The sequence below is a fragment of the Pollicipes pollicipes genome, unplaced genomic scaffold, assembly GCF_011947565.3.
Source record: "Pollicipes pollicipes isolate AB1234 unplaced genomic scaffold, Ppol_2.1 Scaffold_4881;HRSCAF=5763_pilon_pilon_pilon, whole genome shotgun sequence".
Classification (NCBI taxonomy): domain Eukaryota; kingdom Metazoa; phylum Arthropoda; class Thecostraca; order Pollicipedomorpha; family Pollicipedidae; genus Pollicipes; species Pollicipes pollicipes.
Genome location: NW_023596576.1, coordinates 54,894,310 through 54,913,010, shown reverse-complemented (window position 1 = coordinate 54,913,010; position 18,701 = coordinate 54,894,310). Strand labels below are relative to the sequence as shown.

Sequence of the window (18,701 nt, the reverse complement as noted above, 5' to 3'; positions counted from 1 at the left end):
ACTGATAACAGCTGATAACCACGACGCTATTTTTCAAACAATGACTCCAGCCGTCTGGAGTTCGCCTTCCTGGACCAGCGGAGAGGGGGCCGACTTAGCGTGGTAGGGTGGGCGCCGGTCGGGCCGGTCCACGAGGAACAGGGCAGCGCGCGACGCCTGCCGGCTGGCCGGCTGAAAGGGCTGCGCCGCACCCCGCCGAACCGCACCGCGCACCGCCGAAACCGACCGGCTAGGATCGCATCTACATTGCGCGGGCATGCAGAGACTCGCCACTTTTGTAACAACGGTTTCCCATGTGGAATTGAACGGTAATTTCTCAAACTGAGGGGCCTGACGAGAAAAAAAGTGTCGACAAACTTGGAAATTGAGTCGTGGTGGGGGAGAAGCAAAGTATCCCAACGATGGCGCCAATAATTCGTCCTATTTGTCACACCACTGATAATATTTTTTCGGCTACATATTCTTTTTTCCAGATAGAACATGTGCCTTCGTAATGGAGCTTCTTGTCGAAGACCGTGTGCGTGAACATCGTTGTCATTAGCGCATTCCTAACCTTATATCATTTTCCAACATCTCCGACAAAAAAAATGGCTGGACACAGACGTTTGAACGCTTCCGAATCATGGTCAGACCCCGAGATAACTTTGAAGTCACAGGTTTTGTTCAGATCTGAGATGGTGACATGGGAAATTGCACTTATATTAGTCGAGCTGGCGTGGAGTGACCAAGACATGAAGAATAGTTGTGTGATTTCGTCGCCTGCCAGCGTGCCCAGCCGATTTCCGGAAAGATAAGGACGCCCGGGGGACGCGGCGCCCTTTGGTCACGTTCTCGGAATGAGCGACCCTGCCAGAGGGAGGTCCAGCCGGCCACCGGCCCCCGGCGCCCCTCAGCGCCGGCCTCACGTGGCGGCAGCGGCCTAATCCCGCAGGGGAGCCGCATTATAATTGCTCACAGCTGTTTTGAAAACTCGGCCCATGCCACAAATGAGGGTTCTTAGGGGCTGGGCATGTGGCGCAATTACAGCGGATTAGCTGACTGGCTTGGCACCTTCTATGACAGCAGCTACGCCGAAAGTTTTGCGCACTTAACACTTGAGAACATATATTTCGCACAGACAGACACAAGTATATTTGAAACCAAAACCACGCTTCTTTTGCCCGCCGATATCTACGTCAACAACTGCTCAGCGGGCCCCGCCGCGGCGCCGCCTGACAAAGCTGTTTGACAGGACTGCGCGGGGGCGGCAGCGCTGCCGGGAGACCACTCTGGCTGGAGCCGGCGACGGAAGCCGCAAGCCGCCTCCCGCACCTCTGCGTAACATGCAGAGAAGTAGCATACAGACGTGCCACTCTCCATCAGAAAACATTATCATTTTTTATAATTCGCTGCATTCTGACTCTCGGTTCCAAAGGCTATCTTTCGCTCGGCATGAAAGAATTGTTTGATTTGCGGTCGAAGACCACCTAAAGCAAAATGACTTCCATTCAACCGCTGTTTGTGTGTTTATCATTTGGACAGCAAGCTAACAAGATCCACCGCACATGAAGCATTCCTCACACCATATACAGCCATGTGCGTGTGAAGTATAATACGGCTAGGCCTCACACACAGGATGATGGCCAGAGATACAGCTTACCAAAATGCATGAAACAACTGATAGCTAATGAGATAATGAGTCAGATTGTCATCTCTTCCACAATACGTGCGTTGCAGTGAGTCTGTGATGCGCTTTCTATACAAAAACCGCTCGCTGGGAATATACCTGTGCACTGCCTGAAATTGTAGCAACTTGAGCTTAGAAGACACACTGCAGTAGAAAGTTATTTCAAGATGTTCGGGCCAAAATTTTGGAGCTTCCCCTTCGGCTTTCACTTTCTGCAACGGTTTTGGTTTGCTAGTCATTGATCCCAAGCGATATATTATATATATATATATATATATTGTTGGTAAAGCTTTTAATGGCTTCTGTTGCATCGCTAATTTACCGCCAACTTTAAATTTTCTCGCCCACATAGACAAAAATGTATGCAGTCTTCCATCTCGCAAAACAGCCTTCCATCTTGTTGTGATGGCATTAGCAAGGCCTTGGTATAAAAATGCCAACACTACGGTTGGGATATTTGGCGCGTAACGGAGGGCGTCAAAATTCTCCCCTGTTTGTTTACTAAATCACCGATGAGTCGCATACCATGACACTTACGCTAACGGCAATATCACCGGGCCTTCTGATCAGAATGCACTCCTTAAACCGCAGTGTCTCCTCTCTTACTAAGTTCGTCTTGTCGGGCCATGTCTTGCAGAACATGTGTTAAACCTGCGTTTAGAAACCGTTTATCATAAAAAACAGTTATGAGCAGCCTTCTGATGGGAAAAGGAGCAGCGTGGTGCTGAAATGCTGATTGATGCTAGTACGTAAAGTTTAATAAATAAATAACCAACCAAACCTTAATGCATTGTTTAAGCTGCAAATTTACGCCTCTCCTAAATCACCTTAACCGTCTGGCACAATGTGTCACCAGCCACCTTCGGTGGCCGACCATGCCAGATAGCATAATCATCAGGACATCATCAGAGAGCCATATAGGGAGAGGGAGACAGGGAGACAGAAAGAGGGACAGGGGAACAGAGAGAGAGAGAGAGAGAGAGAGAGAGAGAGGAGAGAGAGAGAGAGAGAGGAGAGAGAGAGAGAGGAGAGAGAGAGATGAGGAGGGAGAGAGAAGAGAGAGAGAGAGAGAGAGAGAGAGAGAGAGAGAGAGAGAGGAGAGAGAGAGAGAGAGAGAGAGAGAGAGAGAGAGAGAAGAGAGAGAGGAGAGAGAGGAGAGAGAGAGAGAGAGAGAGAGAGAGAGAGAGAGAGAGAGAGACGCGTCTCTGAAGTCTTTTCACAGTGCGGAGGTTCCGGAAAACAGGGCTGGGGCTGGGAGCTAAAAATAATTCTAGCCTTCCCCCCCACCCCATCCCGTCACAAGCCCCGAGACCCTCACCGACGCAAATCCTGACCGCGTCCTGTGGGCACTCCCTTCACCTGCCAGCAGTTGATGGATCTCCAGTTATGCTCGAAGTCCCCTAGCCTGGTAATTACACCGGACGCCCGCGCCAGCCCACCGCGCCGTTAATCCGCAGGCCTGCGCTTCGCTGGGGGTCCCGAGCGTTAACGGCATCAGGTACCACGTGCTACCCAGGACGCACACTACCAGGGTCGCGTTCGATCTGGCGTCAGCACGTATGTCAGCACCAAGCACGGCTCTGCGTCACGTCACGCGGCCATCAAGACCGTGGTCTGTGACGTCACGTGATTGTCAGCTGCAATGCGTGGCGTCATGCGTGCTGACGAAGCGTTCGATGTGTGGGCTGACGTTGAAGCCTTTTAACGTTACCTTCCCTTTTTCCTTAACGTTTTTAACTACTTCAGACCACATGCTACCGCCGACCACGACACTCACTGCCTGTAAAGTGTTGTCTGGAAGTGTGGCTCCTGCTCCGCTATTACCATCATCTGTCATCATCATCATCATCTATCCCATCCGTAAGTTAAGTGCTTCTTCCCATTCCTAATTCATTTTACTTTCTTCCCTTCTCGTTTTTAGTTTTCACTCCTTACGCCATTAATGTAATGGGGAACGTAACCACACACAGCACCAATCACTCATCCATTCATGGTTACAACTGGCAGTTAAATTCCCCCCTTATCTATCTTTTGACGCATTTCCCCAAAACTAGAGACAAGTGCCCCACCTCACCTAACGTACGCGCCAACGCAAGAGCTACCAAATCAAGCAGCCGTTTCTCTGTCAGAGTGATTTTAAGTCTGGTAGCGCATTCTGTCCATATATACTGACGGGCTTACAAACAATTCTGGCATCATCGTCGGCCGGCGCATGACGTCACAGACCATGTCTCTTTGTGGTCAGGTGGCGTGACGTGGGGAGAACACTGAGCAGTGACTGGCGCTAACAAACATAGTGACGACAGATCGAACGCATCCTTTTTGTCAGCCTGTCAGCATGGAGGGATTAGCACTACCAGATTAAAAAGTCACTCCGACAAAGAGGCGGGAGTTTGATTTGGTGGGTCTTGCGTGATGAGCACGTTGCGTATTTATTCCAGCAGGTGTGGAAATTCCACTCCTAGAAAAACTGTTGTAATGCTACCAGATTAGAAAAGTTTTCTTACCTGCGCGCGAAATACCAAACGAACGCATCAGAACACTCGTACACATAAACAAATGCCGCCGCGTGCGCACGGCTTTGCGCGGTGCCGTCATTCAGACCCGCATGGATTAGCCGAAAGGTCGAAACGATGCTGGGCACGGTGAGCAAATTTTGTTAAGTCACTGAAGCCCGATGGAGCGCAGGTTTTCTGGTTCGGATCCCAAGTCCTGGGCCGACTCAAAGTTGAAGTTGGAATTATGAGTCCTGTTAATAAGGTACACATATGAATAAGAATGTCTCTGAAAGTGTGGAGTGGGACAGGGGCGTGCCAAAATGTTTGATTGCCCTGGCGCCTTACCACTCGCCCTGATAAGTGTGTGTGGGGGGGGGGGGGGCGATGCGGCCCCTTAAGGTTTATCAAGGATACCTCTCCGGGAAGTCGTGCAATCGCACTTTAGCTTTTGGTAGTCTATGGGGCAACTATTGCATATATTTTGACACAAAACGCGTCCCTAGTGATTTTGTCCTTTGGTTTTTCCCCTAGCGGTTTTCGGCTGCGCTCTTTATGATTTCGGAGCAGGGGCGGTTTTTGACGAACACTGCGCGGCGATCTGCGGCTAGCCGGCTGAGAGGGAGGAGGGGGAGGGGGAGGATTAAAAGCGTTGGAGTAATCGAAGATTGAGAACAGGAACGAAACGCCTCGGATCTTGAACATATGCCTTGTAGGTACAAGTGGAAGTTTATGGAAGGGATTGGCTCCACGTGTGTCGATTTATATTCTTTTCGATGAGCCATTGCCACCTCCCCCATAAAATCCGATCTGGCCCCTAATAGCGAGTTTGCCCCCCCCCCCCGACCCTCTGGAGCCAAAGGGCACGCAGGACATTACAAATAGAAGTTCGAAGTTCGGTCAAATTATATCAAACTTGTAGAAGGCTTCTTCGTATCATTTGACAGGTAAAAGGACCAACAAAAATGGAAACTGCAATATCATGTCCAGTTTAATGCACCAGGCCGAGTTAGTTACACTTTTTAAGTTTCTCAGTCGTATTGTGGTTACTTGAGGTTTTTCTGCTTTTCCCGCGTGACGCACATTTTCGACTATACGATTTTTAGCTGTTGAAGAAATAAACACACGCCATCATTCACTCCTTTGTTGCAAACTAGCAACTGCAATGGCCGCACAAACGCTCAGGGGCTAAAGCGCAACCGGGATTCGAACCCGAAACCATTAAATGGCAGCCGAATTTGCCAGCCAAACGGAGGAAAAAACACTCGATGTGGTGACCACTCCTTTACTCTCTGTGACTTGTCATCTGAACATCTGCCGCTTTGCTCATTCGCTACTGCTATTGCACTAATAATAATACAAACGTCGAGAGAGCGGGCAATTTAAAGCTTACCGCGCAATTTCAGCATATCATTAATGATTTACTCATGCGTGCGACCCACTCCATGACCGTTCACAAACCCAAACTGTGTCGTTCTGCACCCCTCCCACCCCTCCAAAGCTTCCACGTCATTGCGTGGACTCGATGACCTGAGTTCTCACCCAGGCTGACTGCGCCGTGCAAGCGGTGAACACCTCCGCCTCATGGCACGTGTTTCGCCGCTCGTCACCGCCAGTAGGCGCGGCGGTCGTCGTCGCTTCTGTCGTTATGCAATTCCCGGGGAACCTCGGCCTCGGGCAGGGCTGACCTTGCTCAACATCCAATACACTAGTTGCGACACCACACAACAGATGTCAGTAGCGGTCTACAACGTCTAGAACCATCGGATTTTCTGTAAGGGCTGTTGTTTATCTGGAAGTAGCGGGCTACGAGCAGTTTAAAACTTCCTTATTTTGAATCAGCAACAGTTTTTATGTGTTTAATTGATATATAAATGGCATTTTCTTGGCTAATTTCATTAAAACCTCCAGAACCCATCCCCGGGCTATATCCGGGTTGTAAACCTGCGGCTCTAGCTGGGCACGCCCACTCGCCAGGTGCGCTCGGTCCGCGGTCGGACCTCCTCAGCTGACGGCAGGCGGCGCGCAGTTCAGTCGGCGGTCGTCGGGGGCGCTGGGCGGGAGTGAGAGGGTGGTGATCCGCAAGCAGGCTAGCTAGCGGGCGTGACGGTGTGGGATGCCGAGATCTGATCTGGGCGGTGACATGATGACGTCCTCCTGCACGGCTGAGGAATGGCACGACATGCAACTGGCGGCGACGGCGCTCGTGCAGATGTCCATGTCCAAGCACCACAAGCTGCACGCCATGAACCAGGAGTCTGCGTTCAAGATTGCACGCATCCTCTCGGACTTGGCTCACGTGCGTCAGGAGGAGCCGGTGGAGCCTATCACCGAGGAGGAAGACCCGCCGAAACCGGTCAAACGCGCCCGCAAACCGAAGCAGACTCGCACGAAGATCGTCAAGCAGGAGAAGGCGTACAAGTGCAGTCACGGGGGATGCGACAAAATATATGGCAAGAGCTCTCATCTAAAGGCACACCAGAGAACACACACAGGTTAGTCACGTCGATGACTGAAATGTTCCCAACTCGTTTCCGGCTGCTGACAGTGGCGGATGCATGACAGCTTGCAAACGGCTGACTAGACAATCTGATAGCTTGCGGTTTGTCTCGTTTTTCATTCTCGTTTGACCGTCCACATCGGCATGAAAACGGTGTTGGTGGGGGAAGAGACAGAGGACTCGACACACGCCCAGTGTGCCGTCGTGGGGTCAGGTTGGAGGTGGTCACTGCATGGCCCTGCCACCGTGCGCGCTGCAGAGCTCCTCATGGGGCAAGGACATTAACACCGACATATTTCGTTTCTTGCTGCTTTTTATTTGCATCATTTAATCCTGACGATTATGGTTGGATATTGGGGGGGGGGGGGGGCGAGCAACGCTTTGGGGAGAGCGTGCCTCTCCCAAGTTGTACAATTCACCACTCAGGGGCCGTACTCGCCTCCGCCCGCCGGCGCCCCGGCCTGGGCCGCCGCGGCAGCGCGGCGGCAGGCGCAGGCGCGGGAAATCCGGGCTCGACCCGGCCGGTGGTTTCCCGCCACGGCGTGTCGTCAGCTGGCGCCGCGGCGCGCTCTTCCCGCCGTCCCGGCGGCCCCTGCGCGGGCCCGCACCGAGCGGCCCGCTCCGCCCCCCGCGCGCGGCGCTAATGACAGGTTGCCGGGAGGGGGGGGGGGGAGGCGCTCCCTTCCTCGCCCTCACATTCCTGCAGTCCCGCCGTCCGGGCCTTTAACTCGTCTGGCGCCCCTCGGCCCGCCAGGCTTTAAATGCTGCCCGTCCCTCCCAGCCGGCCGGCGGCAAGGGAAGGGAAGCGAGGGGAGGGGAGGCGGCGGCGCCGCCGCCGCCACTACCACCTGCGCTCCGCGGGAGTCCAGCGGCCGCCCCCCCCCCCTCCCCGCCCTCCCCGCGCCGTCCACCGAGCGGACTCTGCACACTTATCCATGTCAACACGCGTCGGAGCGACGGTACTGCGCAGCGGGCTGCGATAACGGTGCCGATGGTGCGCCGCTAGCGAACCGACGCAGCTCGGCTGACCCCAGCCGGACCTGCGGGGGCGGCGGCCGCACCGGGCACCGGCGTGCTGCCTCTCGACCGGCGACGGTGCCACCTCCTGCTGCGCGGAGATTAAACCCTCTTTGTATGGTTCCTCTGTCAGGTTATTCTTGTCCCGCCACCCCTGCTTGTCGCGACCGACCTTCCAGCGGCGCGCCAATCCGGCGACGGGCCGGCGCGGCTCGGCTTTGTTCACGTCTGCTATCGACCGCGCGCGGGCGCGGCCTGCAGTCGAGCCGGACCTTCGCCTCCCGGGAAGGTCTTTGCTCCCGCCGCACGCCGGCGGCCGGGCCGGGATTTGGCGCGAAAATCCACGTGGCCGGCGCGTTCGGGCCGCGGTGGCGGGGTGGCGGCGGCCGCGGGGGAGGGGGAGCCCAAGTTGTGGACCCGCGAGACTGACGGGGGGCGCCAGCCGCTGGCGGAAGGGGAGGGATGACGGGGTGCCGTCGAGGGTTTCGTGCAAGCTCCGTCGCGCCACTGCGCAGGCGACCAGGTTGGGTCAGGTATTCGATTTCTCTTCCATGGGGTCGATGATGCACATCCGGGAGCCGGGACTGACTCAGCGCTTGTGAAAGTCGCGCGTCGTCGCTGGGCCGTTGGTGGCAGATTGCTCAGCACGCTGCAAGCCTGGGGCGGAACTGCGCGGTCCAGCACCCTCTCCCCCCCCCCCCCCCCCCACATTCCCTGCTTGCTTACTGCCGCGGAGGCGGCCAGGGGCCAGGGCACAATCTGCGCAGCTGCTGGCACCAGGCGACCCGTGGACGGACCCCGGCCAGGGTCGGGGCGGCCCGGACGGGCGGAGGCAGCGCGTCCGGGAGGCGGCGGCGGCTGGGTGTACGCAATGACCGCGTCCTTGGAGCGGTCAGTAGTGTTTGTCGGTACGGGGGCCCGCCGACGCTGCCCCCGCCCCCCGCCCCGCCCCCGCCAGCTCTTTGTTTGCCGCGCGCGGAAAGTCCGGCGAACCCGGGCCCACCGGCCACGGAAGCTGCTGCAGCTTGTGACGTCACGGCCCGGGCTGTGACGTCATGGCGCCTCTGCCAGGCGGCGGCAGCGTGCGGACGGCGGGCGCCGAGTTGAGAGGGGCAGGCGACGGAGTGGGGGGGGGGGGGGGGGGGGGGGGAGACGTCCGGTCGGGACCGGGGCTGACATATCGGGTGAAGCGGAGGGTCCGACTGACAGGGCTGGCTCTGGCTCCCTTTGGTGGAAGCGGAGGGGCCGCTGAAACCGGCGCCGACTTGGGCGGAGCGATTGCGTCACGCGGCGCCGGGCTGGTGATGGCGCTCGGCGGGCCGGCGCGCGCTCCCGCCCCCCGTGGATACGGCCTCGGACCGCGCCCGCCCCCTCCCCCGCCCCACCTGACGTGTGGGAACACGTGGCGCGCTGGCGCCTGACGAGGCATGCGACTGGTCGATGGGGACCCTCGTTCGCTCTGGTCGCTGGCGGCCGGGCGGCGGTCGGCGCGGGACGGGCCCCCTGTCCCGGCTGGTGGTCGAGGTGGGCCCGGACCCGGCTCGGGCGGCCGGCGGACGGGGACGTCGCCGCGTGGCCGGCCCGCCCTCCAGCCCTGAGTCAACGCCAGCGCGGCGTGAGTCACGCCGCCTCACGCCGACACAGCGCGTGACTCACGGCGCGCGCCGCCGTCATCGGGTCACCGGCGAGCCGGCCGGCCGCCCCGGACGCACGCCCGTGGCGTCCGGTCCGACCGGCGGGCGCGCTGTGAGTCAGACCGGCCCGGGTCCCGTGATTGGGGGAGGGGGAGGGGGAAGGGGGACGGAACGTGGAGGTCCGTGAGCCGCGTCGCCGCGCGTCATGCCGTCCGCCGGGGCTCCCGCGTAGCGAGCGGCCGGCAGGACCTGTCGGCTCCGGGTGGGCGATACCGCGTCGATGGAGTGACGTCAGCGTCGTCCTCCCCCGCGGTTCGGGCGATGTACGACGCGGCGCCGTAAATGGGTCATTTCTGCGAGGTCTCGATGCTACCTGATATAAACGCAAACAAGTAAGATGATTATCTCGCCCCCGGTAGGGTTACTGCTGCCTGGACGATTGTCTGCTTGTACCTGCCGGAGTTCGGCGAAGGTGACAGACACAGGAAGCGCGTGCCATGTCGATGCCATCATGTGTTGACATACGCACGGACGTGCGCACACGAGCCCTGACTGATATCATGCTATCGCGGCGGGGACGACCACTCGGGCACTCTTCGAGTGAATAAGGACACTCAAGGGCTGGGCACGCCAGCGTGAATGGACGCTGATGGTGAGTCCTTACTGCATTGCTGCTCCGTGTCGTGGGCACAGGGACCAAGTGGAGGGATTTGTCCCGCAACATTTGATTTTTAAATGTTATTTGCAATGAAGGCATAATAACTGTAGTTATGAAGGGGTATTAGGTGTAAACGATAAACAAAAGCTAGAAAGATGAAATGGTTACATTGTATTAAAAAAAAACATTGTCGCAGCATGATGATTCTGACGATGTTCACGCTTAGTCTCAAGCCCGTCTGTCTTTTCTACGCTGTTCAAGTCGCAATCGATGGTGGTTTCGTCCACTCCCGGCCACTTTCTGAGCGTACAGACTTGACCTGTGTCACGGGCTATCAGCTCTCCGTGCCCTTCCCGTCATCTCCCGCTCTCTCCCTTCGTACACCCACCGGTGATCACGCGCTCGTCTGCAGTCGCGTACTCCCGCGTCGTCGCGCGCCGCCCCTCCCCCCCCCCCCCCTTACGGCGCGCTCTCCCCAGCGTTGCGTTTCGCGCCCTCCCCAGGCGCGCGCCGCCGTTACCACCCGGCGGTGCGGCGCGGACGGCCCCGCCTCCGAGGACGGGGCCTTCGGGGCGGCCGCCGCCACGCGCGTTTCGCCACCGCGCGCCGCTGGCGCCTGGAGACGCGTGACAGCTGGCTGCCGGGCCCGCCGAGGGTGACCGGCTGTCGGCGTCGGCACGGGCGGTGAAAGCCCGGCTTCGCTTCGCTGCCGGGCACGTGCGTGTGAAACACCCCTCTCCCGGGCACGCGTTAGCCTCGACTCTCATCTCTCTCTCCCTCTCTCGTGCTCTCTATCGTTATCCGTTTCCTTTCCTTGACTGCTTTGTTTTCCGCAGTTCTGTGTCCCTTGCGCTCCCTCGCTTCTCGCTATTGTTTTTTTTTTGGTGTCTTCCCATCACCCACCCTTCACCGTCTTCTCCCCGCCCGCCCTCCGCTTCGCCGCTCTCCTTCTCGATGCCCGTCAGACCCTCGTACATTACTCCCATCGTGCTTCCTCCCCCTGCTCTGTGGTGGCCTCCCACCCCTCCTCCTCCCGTTTTGAATCGGGCGCGCCTCGCCGCCAAGTTCACCTGCTGGCTCCTCCAGCGGCGGGGCGGGGCGCTGCGGTCTCTGTGACGCAAGACGGGCCGACGTGCCAAGGCAAAGCACCCGGCCGTCCACGTCCAAGCAGGCCTTTCTCAGCGTACACCGTGCGGGGAGCGCGCGACACGTTGCGCAACGCGCCCCTGACTTTCGGCGCAATAGAGGCGGGGAGCCGTGGTTGATCAGTTCGGGCTGTCTGTCCATGTGCCAGGGAAAAGGTTCTCGTTGTGGTGTCAGAGCTTCAAAATGCCGATTTGTCGCGATATTGCCGCGGAAAGACATGGCTTCGCGTGGAACATACGCGACTGTATTTTCTGGAATGTACAAACTACGCGACGGTCCTGCCCTTCACTCGGGGCAGCTGGCAGCCAACCTTGGCTGCCGGCCGACAAATGACGCCTCAGCCGCCGGGTCATTGAGTACGCCTCCCGCCGGCCTCAATCACTGCCGGTGATGTACCGCAGGCCCTCACCGGCCGCGACCGTCACCGGTGTTCTCTGAATGCATGCACGCCGGCCGAACGGCAGCCTCACGGGTATTCCCACCGCACCAGGTCTCGGAGACCGCTCACTCGCCACCCTGCAGCGCTACCGTGACTAGCACGCTGCAGGAACGCCCCGTCCTTCCGGGAATCGCACTGCGTCGCGCCCGGCCGCGGCGCGGTACCTCCCCCCCCCCCTCACCCCCGGCCGCGCCACGTGGTCAGCACGCGGCCGTGGTGTGAGCCCCCCCCCCTCCTCTCCCACCCCCGTGCCTCGACACCCCTTGCGCAACACGTGTTTTGCTGGGCGTGTTTTCGTGGCGTCCGGTTCAAAGTCGGCGGCCGGGTGGCGGCGGGGCCGCCGTGGCCGCCGCGGCCGGCGGCCGGCGGCCGTTCGATGCGGTCAAGGTCACGCCGCCACCCTCGACGGCGTCGACGGCGGCCGACGCAGCTGTTTACCTGGTAGGCGGCTGCGCACGGGCGCCGCGCAGGCGTGGGCGGCGCGGCGCAGTGCCCGCGCCGACGTGGCCGAGCCGGCGGTGCAGCCGCACCGCAGAGGTCGTCGTCTGCGCTCTCTGTCTGGCGGCGTCGCGCCGCCCGGCCATCTCCCGCCGGCGGGCGACGGAGCTGGTGATGCCTGTCCCACGGAGCCGCGCTCCACGGTTGGCCTCCGCGTATTGCCCCGCTGGGGCTGTTGTGATTGCTAATAGGCTGTTTCGTACCGTGCAGCGGCATAAACCGCCGCTAATGGTTCGCTGCCGCCAGCAAACCACTACGCAGAAAAGGGTGTTTGAACCGATCTGAGACACGTTTTCAACTCCTTCCGACTGAGCTGTCTTGTTTGGAAACGTCTACCAGGTTTCAGCGTGGCAGGGTTAAGTCAGGACCACGCTGCGTTGTGCTTAAGAACGCAACATCGATCGGGCTTCATGGTAGCGGTAGTTAATCACGAGAAGCGTTTCACGGTTTAGTCTTCGTGCGTTCAAGCCAACACCGCTGATTTCATTCGCTGGGGCAAACATCAGAGTAGCAGTAACGCATCCAGCGCTCAGTGCGAAAAGCACGCGATGCGACGAAGTTGTCGTATACGATACAGATGCGCACATTCCACCTGCGACCCGCGCCGAATGCGGCCGGCCGGTGCTCTTGCATCAGCGCCCAGTGCTGCGCTCCGTACGGGATCGGCCAACACAGCTGCTGACACCGCGGGGTCGGACGTGCAGGTCCACCGCCACAGCTTGCGGCCCAGGTGCGCAGCGAGGCCGAGGGACGTTCTTTGTTTGGGCTGAGCGGCGAGATGACCCCCTCCCCGACCGGGGGGCGGGGGGGGGGGGGGCGGCGGCCCGCGGAACAAAGAGCGGGCAGCGTCACTGACGGCAGCTGCCTGCGTTTTTCGGCCAGCTTGTTCTTGTTTGCGTATTGATTCGACCGTAGCGCCGTCCTGCAGGCCGCGCTCACTGGGCGTCGCCAGGGAAAACAGCGCCGGTCCGAGTCCGCCCCGCCGCCGCCCACTGCGGCGTAGAAGCCGGCCGGGCGGCCGCTGCCCTCTGAACCGCGCCGAACCCGTCCAGAGCCGGGGCGGGGGGCGGAGGCCTCGCTCAGGCCGGCGGGCCGGCTCTGTCGCGGGCTCGGGTCGCCGTCGGGCCGGGCGCGGCCGCCGGGTGACCGGTCAGCCGGCGACCGGCCTGCGCCGCTGACGCAAGCGTGACTCGGCAGTTCGCGCGCCAGCTCGCCGGGGCCCGGGCCGATTGCACCACGTGGCCGCTGGTGACGTCGTTGGTCGACAGCCGACGGCCGACGGCCGCCGCCAGGTGCCGCCCGGGTCAATGCACCAACTGCGGAGTTGCCCGTGTCATGGGCCGGCGCAGCGGCCGCCCGGAGGTCGCCCAACCTTCGCGGAACGGCGGCCAGCGTCGGCCACCGCGGCGTGCGCGCCTCCTCTTACATAATGAGGCCGACGGGGGCGGGCCGGCGTCGGGTGGGCGGGTTCGCGGCCGGGTCCGGCGGCAGCTGCGCCGCGCCGGCTACGTGACGTGGCGCAACGCTGACGTCCCGACGGGCGTGACGTCACGACAGGCGGTGACGCGCCGGGAAAGCACCGCGGGGGTGCCGGTGGCGTTGCCACGTGGACGGCGCCGACGTCCCGCTGACGGCCACGGCGTGTGCCTAATCTCGAACGACGCGCCGCCGGCCGGGATCGGCAGGCGGTGGCCGCTGCCGCTCGGCCGGCAGCACGTGGCCGGCTCGGGCATGGCTCGGGCCGGCACGGCGGCCGGACGACGACCGTTGTCAAACTGGCCGGCCGGCGCCGCGGGCGCCCGGCCGGACCGGCTCGAGCTGCTGCCGGGCCAGGTGTCGACGTCTGGAGTTCGCCCGGCAGCTGCCCCTCCCCCTCCCTCTCCCCCTCCCCTGCCCGTCACCGGCAGCTGCCCCCTCCCCCGCCCGCCACTCGTGTCCAGCACGGCCAGCCGCACCCTGTCTTTGTCTGGCGTCTGGTCCGGCCGGTTGGCCCGTGCGCGCAGGGCACGGGACCGGCCACGTCATACGCATTGCTCACCCTGTCTTCTGTCTTACTCGGCTGTCAGCCGACAGCCGTGAGCTGCTGTCTCGTGGGCCGGTGCGGCCGGTTTCTACGAAGGGGGCGTGCCGCTCGGAGCCGGCGCTCTGCATCGCCACGCCCCGCTGGCTCGCCATCGCCACGCCCTGCCGTCGCTGACGCGGCCGGGGTCGAGCCGCTTTGGAAAGCGTGGCCTCGCGGGAGGCGCCGCGACCGGGCCGGCGCGGCCTCGTCAGGAGTCCACTTACTCCAGCGGGGCATGGCGTGATACGGAGGCGGGGAGGCGCGCTGCTCCAGCCGGCACGGACGGGCGATAAGGCGCCGCCCCCTGTTCGGTGCACCTGGTGGGCTGGCGCCAGCCCTCTCGGGGTCTGCGCAGCCGGGCGGGTGGGCGGCCCCCAGCCGTGGCGGCCTCGGGACCGTGATTCAGCGGTGCCCGTGGCGCGGAAATGCCTGCCGCACGCGAGCGGCGGCGGCCGGCCGCGCCGCCCGGCCGGAAGGCTCCCGGCCGGCACGCCCTTGAGAGCGCCTGTTGCCCTCGCCCGGCCGATAACCTGGCCGGCCGCTTCAAGGCCCCACGCGCGGCTGCAGCCAGGATGGGCGGCGGCGGTGGCAGTCGCGGCGGCAGCGGCAGCGGTGACCCAGACGGCCGCCACAGCCTCTCCGCTGCTCTCCTTTCGCCGACGCGCGGCGGCGGGTTTGAAAGTGGTACGCGCGCGCGCGCGCTGCGTAGCCCGGCGCCGTAACCGGCCGTCGGTGTCGTAACGCCCAGCCGGGATGTCCGGCGCGCTCCGGGAAAGCGCGGCGAGCTGCGGTGTGACGCAGCGTGGCCCCGCCGCCCGCCCGTTACCCGGCGCTGGGCGTCGCCGTTAGGGCGAAGCCGGCGCGCGCGGCCGTCCGCCAACGGTCCGCGCTGGCCCAGCGCCGGCCCTAACCTGGATCGACTGCAGCGGCGTCGGGCGCGGCCGCGCGCCGCGCTGCGCCGCTCCAGATTGCCGGCCGGTTTTTGCCGGCGAGCTGCGGCGTTTTTGTGCCGTCGTGTCCGGTGGGGTCAGCGCGGGTTCCCCCACGCCCCAGCCCCAGCGGGTGCCTGGGCTTGGGGCGGGGGGGGGGGAGGGGGCGCAGTCCTGGCCCGGGTGGGAGACGCCCCGGCTGCGGCTTCTCAGTCAAGGTTGCGGCTGGTGACGGTGCTTCCCGCGGATTCCACTGGCGCTGGGGTCAGCTGCAGGCAGATGCTTACGCTTTGTTCGGATGGAGCACGTGCTGGATGTTCGGACGGAGCACGTGCTGGATGTTCAGACGGAGCACGCAGTGGATGTTCAGACGGATGGCACGTCAGGTTCATACGTCTGAGGAGAACACTGAGTATTTGAGGATGTGCCCGCTGGTTCCCGTGACTTCCAGTTGATTGCGACTTGCAGAGGTAAGAAGTTGGTGCATGCGACTGGATGGTCATTAATCACGCGACAAGGACAGATATTATCCTGCTCGCCAAGACGAACAATGTGTTGGCAGAACACACTTGGTCTGCTGGCATGGGGGCTTGTAAACCCTGAACACACTGTTCCCGGGATTGGGGAATGAGAATGGTTGATCACATGCGCGCACTTCGGGAGTCGGTTGACCGGGAGCCGAACCGGACTGAAACCGTGGGTGGACAGCGGCCCGCCTGCGTCTGGTCACGGCGCCAGACGGTTGTCCTGGCCCGGCCCGGGCGGCTGGTTCCGCCCTCAGCCATGTGGCGCGTGGCCGGCTGGCGGCAGCGCGACACGCCCCTCTCGGCGGCGCCGGGGAGCGCCGGCGACCGTCAGCGGGCGGGCCGGCCGGTGCGGGGCCGCTGCCGCACCTGCCGGCGGCCTCCGCCGGCCACCTGGCGCCCGCCGCGCGCCGCCCGCCGTCCGCCGTCCGCCGCAAGCCGCCAGCACCTGCCTACCCGCCAGCTGCCCGCTGCGCCCCGCCGCGCCGCGCCGCGCCCCGCCCCGCCCCACCTCGCCTCGCCCCGCCCCTGCTCCGGCCGGCCAGAGCCCACGCGCCCGCGGGCGGCGCGGCGGCCGCGGTCAACGTCCGCGACCGCGGCCGGTCGATGGCGCGCGGCCGGGTCACACGTGTCGCCGGAGTCGGCCGCGTACGGGGCCGGGTCACACGTGCCGCCGCGGTCGGCCGCGTACGGGCCTGGGTCGGACTCCTGTCCCGCGGCGTCTGGCGCCGGTCGATCGGGGCTCGGAGGCGACGCGACGCCGACCCCTGCAGCCGTCGATCAATGACGGCTGTCGGCTAAGCATGTTTGCTCCGCGGCCAGGTATCATCGGACCAGGTATCATCTGGCTGCAGCCGACATGATCCGGACGAGCTGCTATGTCTCGTTACTACGTCTCGGCGAGCGGCGATCTAGCGACCGAACCGCGCGCTTCGCTGGCGGCAGCTGTTCGGCCTTGTCAAAGATTGTCATGCGGCACGCGCGGCGGGCGCTGACCCGTGATTTATGGTGTAGGCCTGGGCGTCACATCAGATAGCCTCTCCGCCGCCCGCCACCAAGCCGCGGCTGTCGGAAGGTCGAGCTGGTTCGGATGAGGCTGGTTTCAGGGTCGCTGGACTTGGGTGCGCACCACGGCTGTGAACCGTATTTATTCAGATTGTAACGCATTAAACTAATGGGGTCATTAACTCACTGCAATGTCTGAACTCAAACTTAGACACATCGAGATAATGTAGTGACTCTCGACTGCACGTCCATGTTTTTATAGCCCAAATCGGCGGAAACATTGACCGCTGCTGAAATTGTGAACCACCGGTAAACTGCATTGGCATGTTTTTTGTTCTCCATAGCCCGAGCCGCACATTATCGTTGTGTTCAGTTTTGTTGAGCTACCCGTATTTTGCTGCGACCCGAAAGTAATATTGGCGTCATGTGACCGACATTAACTGGCATACCGACGCGTCCATTCGTGCCGAGCCCGAATGTGTCGCTCGATGCCGCCTTGTGCGGTGCATCGCGTGTATTGGTGATAATGGTGGTGAAATTCCTCTTAATGAAGGTACATAATGCAAACAGACTGTCGGTTCCTGAACACCCATGACGCGTTCCCTTGCGCGCGCGCGCGCATGTGCGTGTGTGTGCGCTCGCGCGTGTGTGTGTGTGCACGTACGTGCGTGCATGCGTGCGTGCGTGCGTGCGTGCGTGTGTGCGTGCGTGGGACACGGAGCGGTTCTGGGAAACAGACCTCACCCTGGATCACAGGTCACGTCCCCCGGGGGCAATCGAATGACCTCGGCGTACCATGCCGGGGCTGTCCTGGTCTTACCCACACCTAGCCTGGGCCGGACCTGACCTAAGGCACGCCCTGAGACCCCTGAGGCAGTCTTGCCTGCAGTGGGAGCTGCTCCGCCCGCCCGCGCTCACGGTCGGCGTTCTTTTGCAGGCGAGAAGCCGTTCGCCTGCCACTGGAAGGGCTGCGTCAAGCGATTCGCCCGCTCCGACGAACTGGTGCGGCACACGCGCACACACACGGGCGAGAAGAATTTCCTCTGCTCCGTGTGCGACAAACGCTTCATGCGTAGCGACCATCTCACGTAAGTTAGCGCTCGGCGCCCTCCTGGTCGGCCGGCGCGGGTGCAATCAATACACTACCTGTTGCTGTCGGCGCCGGATGCTGCTCGCCGGGGAGCTGAGCTGCGCGCCGGTGCCGCTCGATCTGAACCTAGCCAATTCGCCGAACTGTCAGGCGCCTTCGGACGCCCTTGCGTGCGCCGCGCAGCAGTGCGCCTCTCGGCGCCCTCTCGCAACAGCGTTCTGACCTCGTTCCTCGTCCGCAGGAAACACATGCGGCGTCACCAGGAGCCGCACCTGCCGTCCGGCCGCTTGTCGAGCGCTGGCTCGCCGCAGACGGATGCTGCGCTTGACCTGCGGGTCATCAAGCCGCCGCACTCGATCACCTCGAGCGTCGCCACGCCCTCTGACGACCGGGGCTCAGAGACCGAGTCGGCGCCCTCCGTGCACGGCGTGTGATGATGGCGTCCATCTAGCGGACGCCGCTGTAAACTATCATTTTGCGCTTGCGCGTGAGATGTCGCGCCGCGCACTCTAGGATGCGTGCGGGGAGCGGAACGCGCTCGATTGCATTTGTTCCCGCAGCTGTGTTCCGCCTGTGTTTTACTGGTGTGTATCTTGATCTGCCCGTGGGCATTTCCAGGTGCTCTGGCACTGTTTGGTGCCGACTCATGTAACAGAACGGGCCATTGGAGGGCGTGTCAGCGCCGCTGTGTATTGGTGTATAGGCTAGTCGTGTGCTAGAGCGGCGCCGCCGAGTGTGCAGAGCGCCGCTCTGACACCATCATCCCATGTTCCATTGGTTTTAGAGGCGCGCTGCGCTGACCACGCCATTCTGGGTAAAATGGTGCTACCGGATAACAACGCAGACGCCCTGAGCTACTGTTGTAGTATTTTTAGTACAAAGACATCCTCACACTTGTCATCTCATTTAAATGACGCCAGCAGAGGCCTGCACGCGTACGGCGCATTGGTGACGAGCATTACCATATACATACCCTATATTTATGCTTCGATGAGATGTGTAATGTTGATTGGTAACCAAATACATGAGAACCTGTAA

At 61.7% G+C, this 18,701-nt stretch overlaps 1 protein-coding gene across 1 annotated transcript; it reads left to right on the top strand.

The window, feature by feature from the left end:
- Positions 1 to 6,195: 6,195 nt before the first annotated feature.
- LOC119100785 (Krueppel-like factor 13) lies at positions 6,196 to 18,701 on the top strand. The gene is made up of 3 exons (XM_037223921.1): positions 6,196 to 6,656; positions 17,511 to 17,661; positions 17,905 to 18,701. The coding sequence occupies exons 1-3, from the start codon at positions 6,278 to 6,280 to the stop codon at positions 18,095 to 18,097; spliced, it is 723 nt and encodes a 240-aa protein (XP_037079816.1). The 5' UTR covers positions 6,196 to 6,277; the 3' UTR covers positions 18,098 to 18,701.